Genomic DNA, 22,116 nt, shown 5'->3' with positions numbered 1-22,116 from the left:
ACTCTAGGTCACCCACTCACTAGATGTGTGGGTCTGAACTACCCTTGCCATTGCTGGCCTTCACTATCCTCCCTGGGGAAACAGTGGGAGTAAGTGTCACTGAATGGGACTGTGGTGAAGACTGTGGGTATTTTGATTGTTGCGTTTTTCTGTCAATTAAAATACATAATTGCTCGCTGGTAAGTCTAGTAAGGAGTACACGTTTACAAGCTAGTCAACTCTATTGTGTGTTGACACGGAGACTGGATCATTCACCAGCCTCTTACATGTCCCATCCATAGATGGATGGAACGGACAGTTGTTATGAGGACCAAGTAAATAGTGCATCATGCTCTTCAAACATCATAAGCACACTGATATAGCCACTGTCGGCACTGTCTTCTGTCTCTCCTCATCATTATCACTTCATGTGTGGAGGGAGGTGCACACGGATCCAAGAAGCAAAAGCTTACTGATACGGATGAAACATAAACAGGCATCGGTGGATATGTACAGATATGTGACTCCCTCCCGTCCTTAAATCTAAAGTGAGAATTGGGAAGAGCCAAAATACAGAAGTAAATAGGACGATGATTCCAATCCGAACTGGGAAGTGTTTAAACAGCCACATAAAACCACAGCTTCCCCGCTGGCAGTGAAAGGGTCTAAGAGGCCCCAACCACAAGGGTTTATTCATAAGCTCTTGTCTCTTGACCTCTTCAAACATCCCCCTCCTATACACAGATATAACCTGCCACCACCCAAAGGTCTCCATTACCAAAGACAAATGTAACTTAAACTGTAAACACTGCCTTGAAATATCTTAATTTTATGTGGAAGAACAGGAAAGTTTTGAAGCTTCAGTGACTTGTGATTGTGTTTTCTAAACAAAGAAGAACAAAGACACATTACCTGCTTTCTGACACTGTACAATTTTTTCCTGGACTGTGTCAGCCATTTCTATGAGGACCCGACTCTCTTGAATCATCTGTCGTAAAACATCAAAGAGTAGTGGTTAGGAATCTTTCAACTGGCTCACTGGACAAACAATGCACAGAGATGCCCTCAAAATCTACCGAAGAATGGGGGAGCATCATGAGAGATGGTGAGAGATGGGAAAATCTCTGTCCCAGCTCTCATCCACACAAGACAAGAGACACCTTTCTTACAATTGTCACAGTTGTGTAACATAGCAGGCATGTAGTGGTAAATACAAAAAATAACCATTGAATAAATGAGTATCAACACTGTAAATTAGTCATCAACACTGTAAAACCTGTGAAGGTTTAAACTGAATAACACCTTCAATTTCCAAGGAGTGATGCCCAGTGTAATGGTGCATGCCGTTACCACTGCATGTGGGAAGCAAGGTCAAGAGAATGACTACAAGTTCAAAGCCGGCCTGTTTACCTGGCAAAGGTCAGTGGGGGATACATAGAGAAGGTTAGGCCAGCCAGGGCTAAACAGCAAGAAAGGATCAAAAGGAGCAAGGGATAGAAATAAAGAAAGGGAAGTAGGGGATGAAAGACAGGAGAAGGAGCTGAAGGCTTAAAACAACTTATCTAATGGCCGGTGGTGGCCAGGGACTGTACGGCTATCAAGTAAAAGAATTTAGAGAGAAATTCCATATGACCCCAACGTAATTAAGGCATTTCCAGCATTTACAAATGCATTATCAGTTGAAGTTCTTTTCTCAAAATTTATCAGATGTTCCAATGAGTCAAATCACAGGCAAAACGTTTTCCTGACACTCAGGCAAGAGAAACATTCTCAGAGGTTGGACAAACCCCACATTTAGCCTAACCAACATGTTACTGCTACAGTCTTGGACTTAAATGTCCCCAAAACCCCATGTATTAAAGGCTGGATCCCTAGGAAGGTGCCCATAGCAAGTGAGGGAAGCCTCCTGGGAGGTCTTCATGGCACTAGAGTATGACCTTCAATGGGGCTGTGGACAGAATCCCTCCCTCTTCCTCCCTTTCCCTTCCAGCCACGACGTAAATGGTTGATTCTGCTAAGTGCCCCGACTATGACTATGTCATGCGGCATTTAACCAGAGACCAGTAATCAAAGTGTCTGCCTCACAAGCACTAGAACCTCTAAGATTGTGGGCCCAAATAGACCATCTTTCTCTATAGGTAAATCTCAGGTATTTGTTATACTAATGGTAATACAACTAACAATACATTGACATGCTTTAAAATATAGACCTCAAGGCTATGGAACCTTAGATGTCATCATCAATCCCTTTCTTTTGTAGATATAAAAACTATAAGGTTAAAACTCCGGACCAGTGAAATGGAATTAATGATGGACCTAAGTCAGAGTCCCCACTCCTCGCACACAACCTGATCTGCTTTTGACTGTCATCTCTTTTATTTTGCCTCCATTATGCCCATAAGAGAATGCATGGCTCACACACAGGAGCAGTCCTGTTCCAGCCCACAGGCACAAACAAGGACATGCACACCATCCATTATAACCAGATTCTAATCTGTTCCTTGGAAGGCAATCTTTTTAAAAGGTGACTGATAAGCTCCTTCGATAGTATCTTAACTGAGATCAATTGGTTGGTTTTACACTCAAACGAGAAAACATGACACGATCTACTAGTAAGAAGCTCTCTTTCTGTCAATTTGCAGTATTTTATTACAGATCCCCTATGGACTACATTTCCTGCAAAGTTCTATAATGCCACCGCCCCTGTGGCCAGGTGAGATGGAAGTGTCCTCTTCGCCAACTCTGACTCTTCTGTCCAGACTGGCAATGTCATTTCCCCTCTATCTCATGAAGACCTTTTTAAGGATCCTCTGATCTTGCATTTATAATTTCTTCCTCTGTCTCTAGTCTCATCTCTTAACTTAAAATGAGCTAACAAAACCACCAATGGAATACTCCAGTGGATTTGGTAAGTGTCCCTATCTCCCCTTCCTAACAAATCCAGCTGACACCCATTGCTTGGACGCTGTGCAGAACTCACTGTGACAGTCAGACATTGGCCCTGGCTCTCATCAGTTGTCCCCTGATCAATTCTCTGTCCTAATTCTCCAGCTCAGCAATTCAACTACTCATCATCCTCCTTTTGGAGTTGCCTGGCTCTGTCTCTTATTCCCTTCTCCATGTTCACATACAGGAAACTGCCTGGCCTCAGTTCTCATTCTCTGTTCCCATCACAGACATTTCATAACTAACCTTGTCTCTCTCAATTCTAGTGATCCACAGTTGTGGTTTCTAAGGTCAGAGGCTCACGTTCCCTGTGGCATAAAGTGGGGATGCACAACATAGATATTTGATATGTGAGATGAAACAGTTTTTTTTTAAACATTTTATTTTATCTGTAAAAATGAAAAATGTTGATTGTGCTACCTTGCTAAATTAAAGCCATGTGTTCCCAAATGGTAGCCAGGGCACTGCCAGGAAAGAAATTAATTTCATGTTGGAAGAAAGCTGAAAGACAGTTGCCACTCCCATATTTCCTCCAGAGAATCACAACTTACAAATGGCTGCAGAGTGGCAAACTGGTCCCGTTATATTATATTGTTCTAAACTGCACAGGCTCCAACAGGGAAAATGAAAACAACCTCACAAGCCCAAGCAAATAGCACCTTACAATAGACGCTCCATGATTCCTTCCCCAGACACAATGTGAGCTGTAAAACAATGATGGTGCGATCTGCCAGGCACACTCAGGGAACAGAAGAGGACTGTACACTAGTTTCTACCCTTCATATTTCAGTGTGTGTGTGTGTGTGTGTGTGTGTGTGTGTGTGTGTGTGTACACACGCTAGTATATTAGTATGCATATACAGCTTATGATGAGAATATTCACACAATATTTGCAGTGAACGCTAAGTACTATTTGCACTTCTCGCTGAGTTCTGCTTGCCCTTCCCAATCCACTCCAAGCTCAGGCTTAGGCTCAGGGTAGGGAGGTTGATTTCTCAAGGCCACACATGGATGCTCTCCCACATTCTGACTGTTCTTGACATCGGCCAAAAGAACCACCAAAAAGGATCAATAGTAGAAGTCAGTAGAGCAGAGGGCTTAGATCACTACCTCCACATGGTTCCTTCCCCGCTGGCCTATGGTTTTAGAACTTCCTCTCTGCAAGGTGACAGCTCCAGACAGGGTGGAAAAGTACAGAGCCAGAGATACTGCGCCTTAGTTCATTAGGCCTGGGTGTCACCAAGATTTCCACTGCTGCTCACTGCTGGATGCTCACGGCCACCGTGGCCAGCCCTTTTTTCTGCTGACCTTATGCACTTGCTGTGTATCAAACCTCTGAACCAGCCAGGCGGTCCTGTGATCAGGCCAAGCTTGAGAAGTGTAGATCTCACCACTCAACAAAGGAGTTTCTTTTGTAGCAGAAGACCATTACAGAACACTACTGCTGGTCAAACTATAGAGAAAAACTGACTGTGGGGGTGCCCAGCCCCAACTGACATACATACAACACGATTTTATACTTAATGCTCAGGAAATAGCACAGAAGAGGGGCAGAGCCTGAAGACCAGGAAGCCTGCTGTGAGAATGAATACATCTTCTAGATAGGACAGGGAAGTTGAACTGATGAATGGTAAGGTTTCATCCTATCATGACTCAAAAACTCTGCATAGACGCTACTTTTCTGTGGAATTCTGTTTAAATTCACAGTCACACCTAACTTCCTATTTAGAGTCACTTTAAGGATAATTTGTCACGGACAAGACCGTTTTGCAGACAAAGAATCTGAGTTGAGAGCTGATTTGGCAAAAGGCACAGGGTTAGAACAATACTTGGGAGTGGAATCCAGGGATTGTGACCTAAGCTTATGCATTACCCTGTGATCAGTGTGAGCACTAGACCCAAGCTTATGTGTTACCCTGTGATCAGTGTTAAAGATTGAGTTTCCACTACAAGAACAAGTTGGGGACCATCACTCAGCAGCATCCATAAAAGTAGAGGGTTGCCATGGCCACATCTTCTTCTAGACAAAATTCTTAGCATAAGTCAGCCACTAGAGGCAGTCTCCATATGCACATGCCTACATTTTAGAAGGAGGTAGACATTTGGACAGGCTCCTGCTTGAGAGTGTTTATGAAGCTTTACAGACCCATCGCTCTTCTTTCCCCTAAGCCATCCATCTATTGCCTTCATTCTAGTCAAACACCAGGTCTCTGGGTCTCTAGGTCTCTAGTCATATGATGGGTTATCCAATCAAATTGTTGAAAGTCGTCTATCTTGAATTCTACTAAACTCAGCACATTTGTTAACAGGACTGCTGCCACCCACATATTTGCCAACTAGATGAGGACAGTTCTCTGTAGTTTTGAATACTCTCTAATAAACAAATATCAGCTCCATTTGTAGACCAACATCTTTTCCATTTTAAGCACTCAACCCTGTGAAGATAGCCAACTTTCTATGGAACAAAAACAAATATAAAACTCAGAATACCCACCAGCTGCTGAGAAGCTAGAAGTGATCTCCCTGTGTGCCTCCCATGATGGTAATGATGTGTGTCCTGTGCAGGGTCTAGCCTCAGCTCACACTACCCAGCCTGATTTATGACAGTATGTTAGCATTCTGTCTAAGCTCTGCCCCACAGCTACCACAGGTATACCTGACTCACTATAAAAGGGGCTACTTGCCCCCTCCTCCCTCCCTCCCCCCTCCTCTTGCTCTCTCTTGTTCTGCTCTTGCCTTCCTGCTCTTGCTCTCTCCCCATTCCCTTCCCCCCGCCTCTCTCCACATGCTCATGACCAGCCTCTCCTCCTCCTCCTCCTCTTCCTCCTCCTCTTCTCCTCCTCTTCTTCTTCCTCCTCTTCCTCTTCCTCTCTCTCTCTCTCTCTCTCTCTCTCTCTCTCTCTCTCTCTCTGTCTGCCTCTGCGCTCTACTACCCTCTCTTCTCCCCTCCCCATGTCCTGAATAAACTTTATTCTATACTATACCATTGTGTGGCTGGTCCCTCAGGGGGAAGGGACACCTCAGCATGGGCCCACCGAGCAACCTCCTTCACCCATACCTGACTACATCTCCATGGAACGTATTCCCTCTCTCTTTATCTTTTTATAAACACAACAAAATCTGAGCAGAGCTGACCAAATCCTCTGTCTCCACATTTGTGGTGGCGACAATTCTACCACCATTGCTGCTTTCTTCATAAAGGGATCTATTTCCAAAACAGCTGCCAACTAACCTTGAGAAATTGCTTGAAAACATTGGTTTTTACCCAGTTCTTAGTACAATTTATGTCATTCACACAAAAAGCCAGGTGAGATTTTAGCTTCTCTGATTGATATGAATAAATACCCAGCAAACAGGGACCTAAAGAAGGAAGGTTGTCTGGGTCACTTGAGGAAGGCCAGCTGTCACGGAAGTGAAGGTATGGTGGTAGGTAAAGGGCTGCTTTCTTACCTCCAGGGAGACCAGAAAGCCTAAGGAAGGAGACGTTGGCACTGCCCAGCATCTTTCTTCTTCCTTTTACACTCCGTTTGGGACCATGACACTATTCTATACGTCACTCACATCCAGATTGGTTCTTTACCTTCAATTCATCCTCTTTGAAAAAAATCTTTACAGATATATTCAAAGTTGTACCTTCTTTCTGCCCTGGGGGTTCTTTATTCCAATATAACCAACAAAATAAATCATCACATGAAACCTCTCTACAATTTTCAGGCCAATTTGACTAGCTCAATGCCTTTAACTAAAGTGTTCCAAAAATTTGAGGAGTGAGGAACACAGGTCCAATCAGGATTCATGGAAGCTAGATCAAAGAAGCGTCTTGAAATAATTCTTCTTGATGTATCCTTTATAGCCAATGTTTTAAAAACCTGGCACCAAGTAGAAATTGTCACCCCTCAAGATGACAACTATTCCATTATTCGACAACTGCAAAAAATGTGTCAGAAGACACTGCTGTACTCAAGAGTGAGGAGGTGTCCATGCACTAAGTTCATTGTTTTGAAACAGCTAGTTCGAGTTGGGCACACACACCTACACAACTATCTTTCTGAGTTCTATTGCTGTGCAAATTAGTATACTTTTTGAATTTCAAACTAATAGAATGTTTTCCACAAACTTTACAATGTGGCAGTGATGGGAGAAGAACATTTTTGATTGATTTACTTATTTCAACTGAAATTGCTCTCAATTAGCAGGGCTATCTTGCAGGGGCCGGGGATGGGGCTGGAGACACGGCTCAGTAGTTAGAAGGGCAGTATGCTTCCCTCAAATGTGGATTCCAGTACCCAAGTCAGAGGGCTTACAAATACACTCATGTGCATTTACACACACACACACACACACACACACACACACACACACAGAGAGAGAGAGAGAGAGAGAGAGAGAGAGAGAGAGAGAGAGAGAGAGAGGAGACTACAGACTTTTTTCCATCTTGAGGCTAACAATCTTTTGGCACTAACGCTAACATAAGAGAGTGGAATTAAGCCATTATTCTTGGCTTGATTGTGATACCGCCCACTACTTCAGTTGCCAAACACGATTAGATGGCACTTAATTCTTTTTTGCTACATTCCTTCTTGTGCCAGTACAACCAGCTGCTTTCCAAATCACAGCCCAACAGATTTAGTAAACGATTAATCCGAGATTCATGTTCTCTAGACTGTCTGACTTCTTTATCATCAGAAAATCTGTTTCTCTTACCATGGTAAGGTTTTAACTTTTATGCTAATGCTAAATAATTCAGTCCACAAGTCAGCTTTGAAGACTGCCCTGGTTTGCAGTTTACCATTGCACTCCTCTATAACTGATCTATCTCTGAATGAGGCACTCAGAACACAAACTACCCAAAGCTCTCATTAATTTAAAACACGTAAAAGGTTAGAATATATTAAGCAAATAGATCTTGACTATCCATGAAAAATTAGGCTGGTAGAACATTAAAGAAGTAAAAAGTCAGCCATCCAAAGAAAACAGCACATAAAGGTCAGATGGCATTCTCATTTCCAAATTATTTGCAAATACAACTCTGCCAAGTGCCAGGGAGGCCACAGTGTGATCATTGTTTAGTGGAGAAGGTTCAAGGTGGCCCAGTGACATCTCAGAGGACTCTTTTGTCAGTAGTTCGCAACCTGAGGGTCAAGACCCCTTTAGGAGACTTTCACAGGGGTCACACATCGGATACCTGCAGAGCAGATATTTCCATTACAATCACAATGAAGAAGTAGCAATGGGAGTAGCTGATCACCCTCAGCTGAGTGTCACTGCCCCCCCCCCCTTTTAAGTTTTACCCTCCCATTAGAACAACCATGCTAAAGAAAATCTCTACCACTTCACACGGCACCTTGACAGAACAGGCATCCAGAATGTGTTTGCTCCTTGACTAATAGAAAGACTGAGAGCACAGATACCAAGTGATAATCTAAAAGAGGTGTATTGATGCCATGCATAGAGTCAATCTATGAATGATTTCTTAATAAAATCAGTTTTGCAAAAGGTCTTCACCTGAGTGGTGTGGGATAGAAATCCAAGGGTAGGGGACAAGAAGGTGGTAGGAAGTAAATCGGAGGGAATGGGGACGGTAAAGAGGCTGTGGTCCTTCTGACTGAGTTTGTAGGACAGGGAGCAAGTCACCAAGGCTGGCACTGGAGAGGAAATGGAAGTGGGGCATCCCACCATAAGCTAAAACTACATTTTTTGCATTAGTAACAGACGTTTGCAGCTTTTGTTTAACCAACTGAAATTGATTGTAACACATTGCGTGCTAACATGGTTTTAAAGAGACTAGAGTGAGGCAAACAGGGCTCGGCCCTTACAAAGCACACATTCAAGTTGAGGGACTCAGAAGATAAAGGCAATTATTTTTAAAAGATTGAGCAGAATAGTATTCAACACATCTGAATAGTGTGGTGGGGAAACACCTACGAAATAGCATGGAGGTGAGGGTCAGTAGTTGGGGAAGCATATCTCAGGAAATGACTTGATAAGAATTAAGGGGTAGCATGCGATTTTCCAGGCAAGGGAAGGACACTCCAGGAACAAATGCAGTATGCTTCATAATAGCCTGGAGACTAGAACAAGTTTGGTCTGAGTGAGCAAAGTCAGGATGGCTGGGGGAGAGTGAGGAGGGTGGGAAGTCTGCAGAGGTATTAGATCACGGACGGCCCTAAATCTGAAGCTACCAAGGAGTTGATGAACTATTGTGACACGATCTAGTCTATGTTGTCAGATGATCACTCTGGGTCTACAGAGTATCTCAGGAGACTTCTTGAAAATCACCACAAGCACTAATACTCTGAGAGCAGAGGCGCACCGATACATTGCGGTCAAACAGACTGAAAATGAGGCTCTTTTCTTCAGGGTCAATGGGCGCATAAGCACATCCCTCCTCAACTCCTGCACTGTTACAGAAATATGCAATACAGACGCCGCAGTGCTCTCAGGCGTGTCTGTGACGTGCTGGCTGCACAGTCCACAGCAGGCTACCTTCACTCAGCTTCCTACCAAAGTGAGAAGCCATTTCCACAGGAAATGATAACTGGACTCCATTTAGCTACCTCTGCTTCCCATGGGTTTACTTCAGATTTTGTTAAAGCCTGGCTCTGCCTACAATCGTAAGCTGTGTTTTAAAATCAGAGATGAAAGAAAGCATAATATTACGCTTTGGACTTAGCAGGTAAACAGAAAGGACAAAGACACCATCAGACACTTGTGATAAGAAGCAGGCACTGTCCAACCGCAGCCCGAGAGCCATTCTTCCTAAGTCAGACCCAGCTCTGGGGCCAGCTGCCCTCACAATGGATTATTTTCCTTTCTCAGTTTACAAGGGAATAAGTGATGTCTGCTGTCTGTCTCTATGGCAACTAGTACCCTAATTTCACCTCTTAGATGGCAATTATACCTATTCACTGAACAGCTTTCAATCCCTACTTTTATGATGAAAAAAAATTGATTTCACAAAAAATGCGACACAGGCAATAGGTGAGCCCACCCCACTCCGCATCTGTGGGCAGAGTGCATTCAGGGAGGGATTTTTCACGTCAGTTAGAACGTGTTTATGCTAAGTGCATTTCTCCTAGTTATTTTTAATGGTAAAATATTAGTATTTTCTTAACAGTTATTTTATTCAACTATGCATTTATCTTGTTTGTTAGAAAGACTTTGGTAAATACAGGAAGCATATGGAAAAGAACTAAGAAAACAAGTTTCACTCGTGACAAACAAAAGCAGTCACTGTTAATGTCTTCCTAGGATTGCATGTGCATATGAATACAAACGCAATTTAAATCTCACTGCTTGTACATTATTGCAACCAGACTGCTTCACAAAAACACATGCAATTGTCCTCTGAACAATTTACTGGTCCTCCAAACAACCGACTTGGATAGCTTCGAAGGAGTCCCTTAGATGAAGCCCTATCTTTTCAAAATCATTTTATTTTAATTTAAATGTCTGTATAAGTGATTCCACATGTGTGCCGTTGCCTGTGGAGGCTGGAAGAGGAAGTGGCATCACCTGGAGCTGAGTTACAAACAGATGTAAGCCGCCATGGTGGGGCTGGGAATGGAACCTGAGGCCTATGCAAGAGTAGAAACAGCTCTGAACTGAGCCTTCTCTCCAGTTCCTGGGTTCCTATCTGTAATTTAGCTAATCCCTCCATGTCACCATTATGAAAATCATATATATATGTGTGTGTGTGTGTGTGTGTGTGTGTGTGTGTGTGTGTGTATGTACAGTATGTATATATATGTATGTATATATATATATAACAATAAATCTTTAGAAACCAGAAGTACACAGATCAAATGCAATAAGCATTTTAAGTAATTTTCTCCAACTTTTCTCCAACAATGTATAATGCAATTTACTTTTGCTGAATAGGCAGAGAAAGAAAAGTATCTTCCTAAATTCCCCTTCATGTGTGTGTGTATATGCATATGTGTGTGTAAAAGTGTGTGAATGTCTGTATGTGTGCATGTGTAAGCATGTTTGGAAGTGTGTGTGTGCAAATATGCATACACTTTCATACAGAGGCAAGGACCACAGATTAACATTGCCCTCTACCATTTTTTGAACTGTGAACTGTGACCTGGGGCTCACTGTCTTGGTAAATGCCAGGTCAGGATGCTCCAGAGGTCCTCCTCCCTCTATTTGCCAGCACTACAGTTACAGAGGTGTGGTGTGACATTCATGTGGGTACTGGGGATTCAAACTCAGGTCCTGATGCTTGCACAGTAAACACTTAACCCACTGAACTATCACCAGAACCCTGTCTTCTTACATTCCAGATTAGAAGAGCCGTGATTGAAAGCACAGGGCACAGCTGGTGATCTAGTGGAAAGGGGCCTGGGGTCTCATCGTACTCAGACTGGAATGGCCTTGGTCTCTGGAGCTTAAAACATCTTACTGGAGTAGCCAGGACTATAAGGGCATACACAGCACCATACTTGATTTCATATGTTAACTTATGAAATGGGAAGCTTATTTTAAAGATAAATGTGCTGTATATTTCCTGATAGGTTTTTAGGCAAAAGAGGATTGCTTATTGATTTCTGAAGCAGAGCCTGTGTTGTCCCCTGATGTCCATTCTCCTCCTACTTCTTAGGAACAGAAGAGACAACTTTTAGACCCCTTGAAATGGGACTTTTACATTGGCTTTTGCAATTAACTGTGGCTATATATCAACTCTAGGCTGATGAACAGGAAGGAAAAGTAATATTTTTTCTGTCTGTAATTCCAGAAAATAATATCCTAAATAAAGGAAAATATGTCTTCCGCATCATTCCTGATGTGTAGATGACAGATATTATGAGTAGAGTTTTGGCTGCCCTTTTAGACCTTGAAAATAAGGGCTAAATGCAAAGAATAGAAGAACAGACGATTAGAAAGAGCCTAGGCACCTAAGAACTTGGCAAAAGCCAAGTTTCCCCAGATAATTGCTGTCCAAATTTCTGAATAAAAGTTTGCATTTTAAGCCATAATTGGGTGGTTTTTTAAAAGATACATTGCTTTTTAAATTTATTTCCTGAAAATTTCATACATCACATGTGGGAGAACTTACTCTTGATTGATATTTGGAGTTTCTACATATTTCTATTGTTACTGGTTTGTACGTGTTCTTCTAGTTAAATATGCCTATTTATACCTGATTAGGTATGCTAGACATTTTGTCATTTGCTCTTTAATTCTGTTTACACAAACACAAAAATAAAGTTATCCCCAAATCTAATCAGTACATAGATTTTATTAAATATTCAGAATGAAATCAGATAGTATTATTAGCTTAGAAATGTTGACATACAAGCCTTCCATCTCAACCATCAAGTGGTGCTGAGACCTGAGCCTCTGTCTGTCAGGAGCTATCATTCAGAGGAAAAGGAGGAGGAGGAGGCATGCTTCTGAGGACTGGGAAATCACTCACTCTTTGTCAAAAACAAGAGATGGTTCCATTTGCCATGTCCTCAGAGGCATCCCTGGGGCTTAATGGACACTGAACAGTAAGCTCTGGCTGCCACCTCCAACCATACTTTAGAGGCAGTCACTCTGCTCTGGGCACTAGAATTCTACCTCAGAACCACTGCTTTTCGAGATGTCCATACACTGAGATAAGTAGCAGGAAGTTGCAACCGCCTACCAGATCATATGCAGCCAGCATCCTCTTCTGCACATCTGGAATTGTGCCCAGAGGCTCCAGGTAAGGAAAGCAGTCCTTCATCACCAGAGACACGGAGGGAGTACTATCACTGGTGATGAGACGAGAGGACAGGGTTAACAGGCACTGTTTCAGACTGGCAATCGGTGGGAGTCCACACAGCTCCTTAACAGACACTATGGCGTTCTACAAGGAGAAAACACGGAGTCACATGTCTGAACACGCGGCACTGCACCCCAGTTTACACCCCAGTGAGTTCACCCAGTTATACCCTCCAGAGATGTGCACAGTGCAGAGCAGCCTGGATGACAACCAAGTCAGTGTGTTGCGACCTGCAGAGGTAACACAGACAGCTCACTCACAACCTGAACTGTTGGCTTTAGCATCTACCAATGACCACAGAGAGCCATCAGGAACACCGCTGGTTATGACTCGAGGATGCTCTGTGCTTGGCAGACACAGCACCAGGAATGCCCCTACACTAGCAATCCCTTCCCATGAATACTGCATTCAACTTATATCATGGGGCTCAGAAGAGCCTCAAGAACAAGACGCCATCTCTCTTAGCATCTCAGGCCAGTGGGACACCAGTGCTCACCACCTCCATCTGACCAGCCACCAATGCTGCCTTGTCAGCCCATCAGAAATGCACAGCACAGCACAGAAAATGCACTGCATGGCCATCTTACTCATTGACGTTATAATCTTTAACAAAATTGAGGCGCTTTAACATGAAAATATCTTCTACATACAAAGAGACTGGAACTTTTGCTGGGCCTCAGAGCCTGAGTTTGTAGTACACCTTGAAGTCACTTAAGACTGATTTTCTTCTGTGTACCCTGTTAGTAAGAGAGCAGTGTAACGACCAATCTTACTTGCTGTGGATTTCCCATATAATCACCCTTTTCAACATAAGCTAAAATAGCTTAATCTAAAGTCTTCTCTTCCATGCCCCTGAGCCAAGAGTAACATCTGTGTGTACGTATGCTATGGTAATAAATGCAGGAGATAGCAAACAGGTTGGAAGAACCTATGGATATTGCTTGACAGCCTTTGTTTTCTATCTGGGTCAGCTGGGGTCAGCTGAAGTCAGTGACTTAACCCCTTGTAAAGCTCTATTAAAGACTTCTGTTAAGTATCCCCTCTTACCCATGTGATGCTTTCTGTGCTGTTCAATTAACGCACAGCAAAAGCTCTTTGTTGTGGACACACAGGGACAGACATACACAGAGAGAAAGTGATTTACAAGACAAACAAGCGAAGAGACAGACTCATCAGCAGACAGAGATGACAGATGATGAAGGAAGAGAGTGGTAGATAATATTTGAATCTGAGCTCACTCTTGGTTAAATGACACCATGGGAAGTGCTTTTTAATTTCTCTTCCTTAATGAGACAGTAACACATTTTGCAGACGGTGTGGCTGTTATTAGTGTGCTCAAACTGATGCTAGAGTAATAACTTAGAATAGAACTGTGGCTGTTTTACATCTATTAATAATGAGCAGCATCTAACCTACTGAGTGTCTCGTGAATTTATTAATTATCATGGTATTTTTATTCTTTTACATATGACTCTCCAAATATGCCTTTATCTAAGCTACTTTGTTAGGATAGCATTAATTATTAACTCTGCCTAGAACAGCCTTATAAATAGCTCTTCTTTCTGTGTATTATATGTGGTGTGCATGTGGTGTGTGTATATGTATCGTTCTGTGTGGGGCACACATGCATGCAGGGGCATACACATGTGTGGGGGCATGGAGAAGACCTGGGAGCACACCGTTTACTTTTTGGCAAGCTCTCCTTCTAGGTCCAGAAATCATGAATTAGATAATGCAGGTCACCACCTAGTTCAGAGATCCCCTGTCTCGGCCTTGGGCACGCACTGGGATCACAGGAGGTCGCCACACATACCTATCTTCTAGGTGGGTTCTAGGGGTCTGAAATCTAGGCCCTGTGCCTATGCAGCAAGTGCTTTTCTGGCTGAGCCATCACCCCAGCCAAATTCTTCTTTAGATATATTCTAAAACTATGAGATAAAGGCTGTCTTTCAAGAAATACATAGAGTCGACTTCTAATGCATTTAGGTGTAAAAATGGCTTATGGGCAGTCTAACATAGGGCTTTACAATAATGCCAAATCTATGTAGGGAAATACTACATAGAAGATGACAGTGTATTAGGAGGCTAATTTTTAACAAAGTGGTTGAGCGACCCACCTTGAAACAAATACATACATAATCTGACTATGGGTATTCATATGTGAATTTTGTATTATACTTTTTTCCTGACTACTTGGCTCTTTGAAGAACTTGCCTGTGAGTTAATAATTTCACTAAGTCACAGCTTGGTGCTTCTGCTTCATGTGGCAGTAATGGATTTTGGCATCAGATACTCTGGGATTTAAAGTCTAACTTTGACGTTTATTAACTGCAGGATCTGAGAAATGTCTTCTAATGTCTCTGCTTTCTGGTGGGCAAAGTCTCTGAGTGGGTGAGTTCTTTAAAAAAATGCTGGCTAAAGGAATGAAGTAAACTGAGTTATTTTCATTTTGCCACACAAGACCTTAGTGAATACTTATTGTCTCTTAATGTCTCAAGAACGCTGTCCTTAATTGACTATATAAGGTAGTGTGTAAAAGAAGCTTGTGGCCATGCATCAAAAGGAAGGGAAAGGCAGGCTGGGTTTCTCCATGTTAAAACTGGGTGATTGTTATATGTTCTCTCAGCTCTCACAACAGCCCTGTGGTGTAACTCTCTCAATCTTGCCTTATGCAGAAAAACGGACCATCAGAGACCAGCGATCATCTGCTCAGGACCACGTGGGGACAGATTTATCCCAGAATCCACATTCCTTCACTTAAAGTACCTACTTAAGAGAGGGCTAAATACATTTTTAAAAAAATTAAATGCTGAGCTTTCTTTGTTTAGCTGTGTTTTCTCTCGTGGGTAATAATTTGTTGGTACACCTTTAAATAACTGAAAATATAATGAGCATCGCTTTTATAATACGACTTCAAATTCTCTTCTATATTCACATCTATGAGTACTCTACGAATATGCTTTTAAACAGTGGGCATACTCTGGATATGTATTTTATATACTATCCACATAACTGTGTGTGTGCATGCACATTCCCACTCGAGTGCATCACGTAGATATGCCTGGCACACACAGAGACCAGAGGAGAATGTAGAGTCTCCTGATCCAACCCACTCCATCTTTTCCTCAGACACAGTGTTATAGGTACTCTCAGCCACACAGAACTTTTTATGTGGATGCTGGGGGCGGGGTTTGATCCTCGCTCCTTATCGGTGCACAGCACAGCAAGAGCTCTTACCATCTGAGACACATCCCCAGCACCTATCCACATGTTTTATATTTCACTTTCCCCACACTGTTCATGTACACATTCCTGATCATTAATCATCACATGCTAAAACACTGAAGAGATACCCAGCATTTTGCCATATTGATGCGCCGTTAGCTGGCCAAAGTCAACCTTGTATTCACAATTAGAAGCCACCTGCTTTATCCCAGGTGGCGGGGAAGCTAATTAAGTGGCACGTGGATCGGCACAGTATATTTCTGAATATTTTCGAGCCAGCTATTGGTAAACCACGATAGTCACTAGTTTAAATGGGTGCGAATAGCAGAAGCAGGGGAAGAAGGTGAGTCTGTTTTCCTACCTGCATGTTTTCTCTCATATCTATGGCTTCTCGCAAAGGATGAACTGCTATTTTGAAGATATCATCTATGGTTTTAAGACCGATATTTCTGAGCATGGTGTATTCTCGAACTTTCTTCCCCATTCTCACGGAAAGACTTCGCTTCTGCGCTTTTCCTCCGCCACTCCGATTGGTTATTGCTATGTGGACAAAAAGGGTCACATGTTCCATGATATCCCCCACAAAGGAGCGCAAGGGGACATGCCGGTACCCAGGTTGCAGACATTCAAACGGTATCGTGTATTGCCCAATGAACTCATCTCCAATGTAATCATCATCCAAAATGACAAAACGGACCATGGTCAGCTCGGGAAGGTTGACTTGAAACTCGAAAGTTTCATCGAAAATGGGATTATCGCTGTTCTGTTGTACAGTTTTAGTTCTTTGCTCGGAGCAATCAGCTGGAATTCCATGAATCTCTACACAAACGTAGGGGTCTATGACATCCCCTTTGGCACAAGCTCCTTTGGGCTTTGGGAAGTTCTGACCACTGATGATCTTGATGTGAAGAAGCAGGGGAGACACTCCAGGGACAATGCCCTTTGTGTTTGCACTAAAGTACGAAACTTCATCTCGCATGATAGATGGCCTGAGGACGTAGCCACAGCCCCCATTTTGAAGAAACCAGCCGGTGTGGAGGTCCATCATTGGACCAGGAGTTTGAAAATTCATTGCCACAATCTGACAGCCACAATTCCAGAAGTCCTGTGGGTTCAAATTACTGGAATCTATCCTCATGGCACTAGGGTAGACCCTTGATAAGAACTTCTTGTTATAATTCACGAAATCCTCTGGATACTCATTTGCGATCCGGCTGGCCAATGTTTCACTAAATGAACAAATTTCCCAGTAGTTCTGGGTTTTCATAGACAGTTCAAAATCCCTGTACTGAACGGATTTACAGATGGATACCAAGTCAGAGAGCTCTCGGCAGAGCCAGATATGTTTCTGCTCACCGTTGTAATCTCCCGACACCCTCCGGGACATCTCAGCTTCTTCATCCTCGTCGGTCACTTCTCCCTCTAACAGATCTGACTCCGAAGGCAATTTCTTTCCTTTCACAATGATCATATGTTTTAGTTTTTCAGGCGACGGGAGGTAGGATTCTGAAGACAGAGGTGCTTCTGTATAAAGTTTATTGCCAAACACCTTTTTCATCTGCTGAACCATGACCCTCTGCTGTGGCAGGGAACAGTGATTCCCCAAGCAGAGAATGAGTGGGTACTCTGAAGCGACGAAGGCGAACTTATTTATCACCTCCAGAACACTTCGAAAGGAAAGGAGCATGGCCATGTTGTTCCTATTGCACAGGATGGGTTCATTATCTGGACCGTCACTTACATCAAGCTCAATGCTTCGACAGCCCATCTTCAAAGCCCTCACATACCCATTGATATCAGCTGGCCCCCTGAACTGATCTTCTATCAGGTAGGTATTATGGGACGCATTGATATAGTAGTGAGATAAGGGTTGGGTCATGTCTTGGGCAACCTTCTTTTGCTCTGGATCAAAAATGTCGCATTCTGGAGATAATAAATACTGGGTAAAGCCATCAATTGCAAGGAAGCCTTTCTGGCGGCCATCTTCAGAAAGTTCGTATCTCCTAATGATGTCTAAGCACATATCCTCAGTGACATGGGTGACCCCTTGCTCAACTTCTAAAAAGAGCATGAGGTCATTAGCATCCAGATACTCTTTGTTCTTAGATATCTGAACAAGTAAGAAATACACTTCTGGTCTAGTGCAAAGTTCACAGAACGCTTCACAGAATTCCTCTTCTGTTACCCGGGTAGTTAGTTTTTCTTTGCTCTTCTGGATTTCTTTAAACTTTAACCTGATCTTAGATTCCTTCAGAGTAGGGTTGAGTTGTTTTATTAACTCCACCGAGGTATCTTCTAACATAATCCCATTCCCATCAACATCTGCTGCTTCAAACACCGTTTTCAGCCACATGAACCGTGGTGTGTTCTGGTTGCCCTCCATAAAGTCAAGTGGTTGCTTACTGCGAGAGACCAGGTACCGTAACCCCGACACCCAGATGTTTGCTACATCTGCTGAATTGGCAACTAGGTCCAGAGACTCGTAATTTTCCCCATGGAGTATGGAGAAGGCACAGTCTTCACAGATCTGGTCAGCAAGGCCATTGTTTCTGAATGTCTCCGTGTTCTTCCCCAGCCTGATCTCTTTGATGGCAGAAATGTCCAGCTTGGCTTTTTCGAGGTCTTTCTTGGAAGGTTCCCAGCGTAGAGCCTGGAGGTCAGTGTCTAGGGTGAAAAATCGGTTGTAGATGCGAGAGTTCGGTCGCACTTTCTTCAGCTCGCAGCCAGCCTGCATGAAGCTAATGCAGTCATGGGCACTGCTAATCTTCTTCTCCGATGGCATGCTGCTGAAAGACACTGTTTTCTTTCTGCCACCACATTTTTGGTTTGAAGGATCCTATAAAAAAATCAGAAAAGAATGATCAATCTCCTTTAGAAAACACAAATTCATTAACACTGTACGAACGTCTCAAACTCTGAGCAGTCTGTTATCTAACAGAAGCTAGTCTGAAATTTACCTTTTCAATGATTCACAAGTTAAATGACAGAGAGAATTAATACCATTAGGCTCCAAAGGAAACTTATTTTATAAACTCATGTGTGCCCTCCAAGAATAAAGCCCAGCGTTGGCTCATCTGAAACCATGCTTTAGGAACAGTGCCTTAGGAACCTCCACTAATGGTACAGCAGACAGCATCCATGAGACTGGGTTCAGCAGGTTACATGTGGCCTGTGGTCTTCCCTTCTAACATGTGTAGAGCCCTTTACACTTATTGTCTTCCTTAAACTGCCAATGTTTAATCGATGAGTACTCATAATTGCAGGATGATAGATTTTTATCTGCCTTGGACTATTGCTATTCTGTTGCTGCCAACTCATTTACACTGAGCACCTGACCCCTTCCACTTAAAACTGGATAATTCATCACTTTAATGAAGTTTAATAAAGTTTCCATTACTAATTTTTAAAAGTTTAATAAAGTTGCATTACTAATTCAAACAATTCTCCCTGGAACATATATCTAAAATGCATGTTTAATGTACTTAGAGTACTAGATCTCATAAGCATACCCATGGCACAGGAGTATGAATGTTTCAGAGAACATTGCCCTCAAGCCAAAAATAAGTAGTCTTCGGATTTCTTCATTCAACTTACTAGGTATATTAACTGGGATAAGTCACTTAACCTCTCTGAATTTTAATTTCTACTTCCCAAATAAGATCTGAACATACAGTCTTCATGTTATTGCTCAGTGTTATCCTGAGAAAAGAGAAAGCCTATGCCCATTTTGGTTTGTAAATGTGAAGTCCTCATAAAGGTCCTCTTTTGGAAGGAAGAGTATGTCTCTCCATGTGTGTCTGTGGGACCATTCACAGGCATCTGCTGGAATAATGAAATTAGCAAGGCATTAACTCATTCGTGGCTCCTAACATTTAAGCAAAACCTTCGACAGTAATTTGAAACATTTCTAAACAACCAAATGATACCACCACTCTCAACACTGAGACGTATACCGAAGCAGTCTGAGCTGGATACCTTGCCTCCACCCATCTTTTTAGGAACTAACCTCTGGTGCAGTGGTATCATCTAATTCATCCAGCCCCTATGAGCCTGTCTATTCTATAGTCAACAAAGGCATGGTGATTTATTATTCAATTGGCTAAAACTCTACGAGCAAAAGAGAAATAAATTTTGCTTTAGCTGTGGTATGCGGCGGGATGATTCATTGACTCAACTACATATCAGATCGTCAAGAGACACAGGTATAAATTACCCAGTCTGGGTTACAGAATACTATGGCTCCTGGGTTCTGTGGCATTTGACAACTTGGCTTCTGCTTTCCCAGAGACTTTCTATTTTAAATTATCCCACAGTGGTCAATTGCCTCCATCGTTAAAAGACAATGATAAATCTTCAGCCGTTCCAACACATGTACCCCACTAGCACACGTTTAAATTCATCACAGCCCACGTGCTCAGAAATATCAGATGTTCGTACGTATTTTTCCACCCCATCAACATAGGAATCTAATGACACTGCTAAAGTAGATTAATCTACCAAGTAAAATAAAGAGGGAAACTGAATCTTGGTGGCAAGTTGGACAGTGATTCAGCGTTCTAGCTAATCATTTGACTAGCCTATTGCACTGATGAAAGCTTCAGCTTGAAAGCATGCATTTTGTAGGAGATCGTGTTCCAGATAGAAATGTCAGCAGAGTCATAGAACCCACAACGGGTCCCAGGAACCTGAACTTGGGGAATCAGTGTTCCTCTAAATGCACATTTGGTTCCTCAGCCCTGCGGATGAAATTGCAGATTACACTCCTCTCCTGACTTAAGACACCACTCATCTATGAGAACAAACTGTCAGGCCAGCATGGCCTTCTTACATAAGCCTCTCTTTCTTGTAATGATCGCTATTAAAATCAACTATTTACCACTATTAAGACAAGATTCAGGAGAAGAATAGCTCCTATCAAGTTTATAAAAGAATTCGCCTGCTCCATAGTGCTAAGTTCTTGCCTGGACTTAAAGAGCACGTGTGACTGTAAAACATGTCCCCAGGTACCCTAAAACTTGGAGTCTGAAAAAGATGTGAATCTCATGTTGTCATCTCAGAAAAGGTAAACATCCAGTTTTTGTTAGTCCCCAAGTGATCTAGCAACTGGCTATGCATATGTGAACAGGTAATTACTATGTCTACTGATGGCTAGGGCCAAGATATTAAAAACTGCTGGAAAGGAGTCAGGATGCTGAGAATTTCCCTAGTTCTGCCACAGAAAAAGAAAATGGCTGGCCCTAGACAATAGTCCTCACACTGTTACTGCAATGTTCTTGCCTGGGAAGATTGGGAGAAGGAGCAGAGATATCATCTGAAGTCTTGTTGGGAGACTCGAGTCTCTTTTGGAACCAGTTGATTCCCAGGACACCTGGACAGTGCCCTCCACCCAATACATGTATTCACTGCAATAATACAGTTGCAGATTGGTCCTGGATAAGGGGAACATTAAGGTAAACAGCCTGCAAATATTAAAGTGTTGGTCATGGGACATGGATAAAGACTCCAAACAGCTCTTTCACTGTAAGTCATTTGTCCGCAGTTATCTGTATACTGTGAAGCCCAGTCCTAATTGGCACTTGGGTGGGATCCAAAAAGAGCAAGGTCTGACCTCCGTCCAGGTGTGCTCTTTCCAGCTTCCACCCAATTAGATGACGGGAAGGATTCCATCCACCAGAACACGTACCCAAGAGATTCTGATACAGCAAGAAAATGTAATTCTTCCCAGAGCTACTTTCCCTCACTATGAACAAAGATAAAAGACTGAAGTCTACCAGGATAAAATAGCACATTGTGGGGCTCTTATCTCCTCAATAGAACGCTGGCCTCACGGTCCAGAACTTAAGAATCACATGCTGAGCATAATCCCTTCAATGTCCTGAAATTTTCATTTAACTTTCCAAATGATCATTTTCTGTGAAGCAATCACATTTAAACAAGCTAAACGATAAAACAAATAGGCCAAATTGTGTTTCTATGGTCCCTGAATGTCTCTGAGTATTGCTTCGTGCTTGGGATCCACAGTCCTTGCAAATAAAAGCAATAACTTATAAAGGATTTAGCCACCAGCATCAGAGCTTTAGGTCTTTGCCGCATGCAATCAATATTCTAATCTTTAATGTACTTACTTACCCAAAACATTATTCATGGTACATTCATATTACAAAAAATCTACATAATCTCATGCTTATCACCACTAATTTTTAATCTGGAAA

General features: G+C 42.6%; 1 protein-coding gene and 1 long non-coding RNA gene across 4 annotated transcripts in view; one reads left to right on the top strand and one right to left on the bottom strand.

Annotated features, from left to right (window-relative positions):
• LOC148003734 (uncharacterized) overlaps nt 1-15,484 on the top strand; it is a 69,560-nt gene extending 54,076 nt beyond the window's left edge. For all 3 annotated transcript variants that reach the window (XR_015629563.1, XR_015629560.1, XR_015629561.1), the window contains one exon: nt 15,355-15,484. This is a non-coding gene — a long non-coding RNA (uncharacterized LOC148003734). The remainder of the gene's footprint in view (nt 1-15,354) is intronic.
• Plcl1 (phospholipase C-like 1) overlaps nt 1-22,116 on the bottom strand; it is a 337,263-nt gene that overhangs the window by 41,865 nt on the left and 273,282 nt on the right. Inside the window, 3 exon segments of the mRNA NM_053456.2 lie at nt 892-967; nt 12,560-12,763; nt 16,266-18,740. Coding sequence (NP_445908.2) covers nt 892-967; nt 12,560-12,763; nt 16,266-18,740 — 2,755 coding nt within the window.

This window comes from Rattus norvegicus, chromosome 9 (assembly GCF_021556685.1).
Source record: "Rattus norvegicus strain SHRSP/BbbUtx chromosome 9, alternate assembly SHRSP_T2T, whole genome shotgun sequence".
In the NCBI taxonomy this organism is placed as follows: Eukaryota; Metazoa; Chordata; class Mammalia; order Rodentia; family Muridae; genus Rattus; species Rattus norvegicus.
The sequence above is the reverse complement of the archived record's forward strand: the minus strand, read 5'-3'. Positions and strand labels throughout refer to the sequence as shown.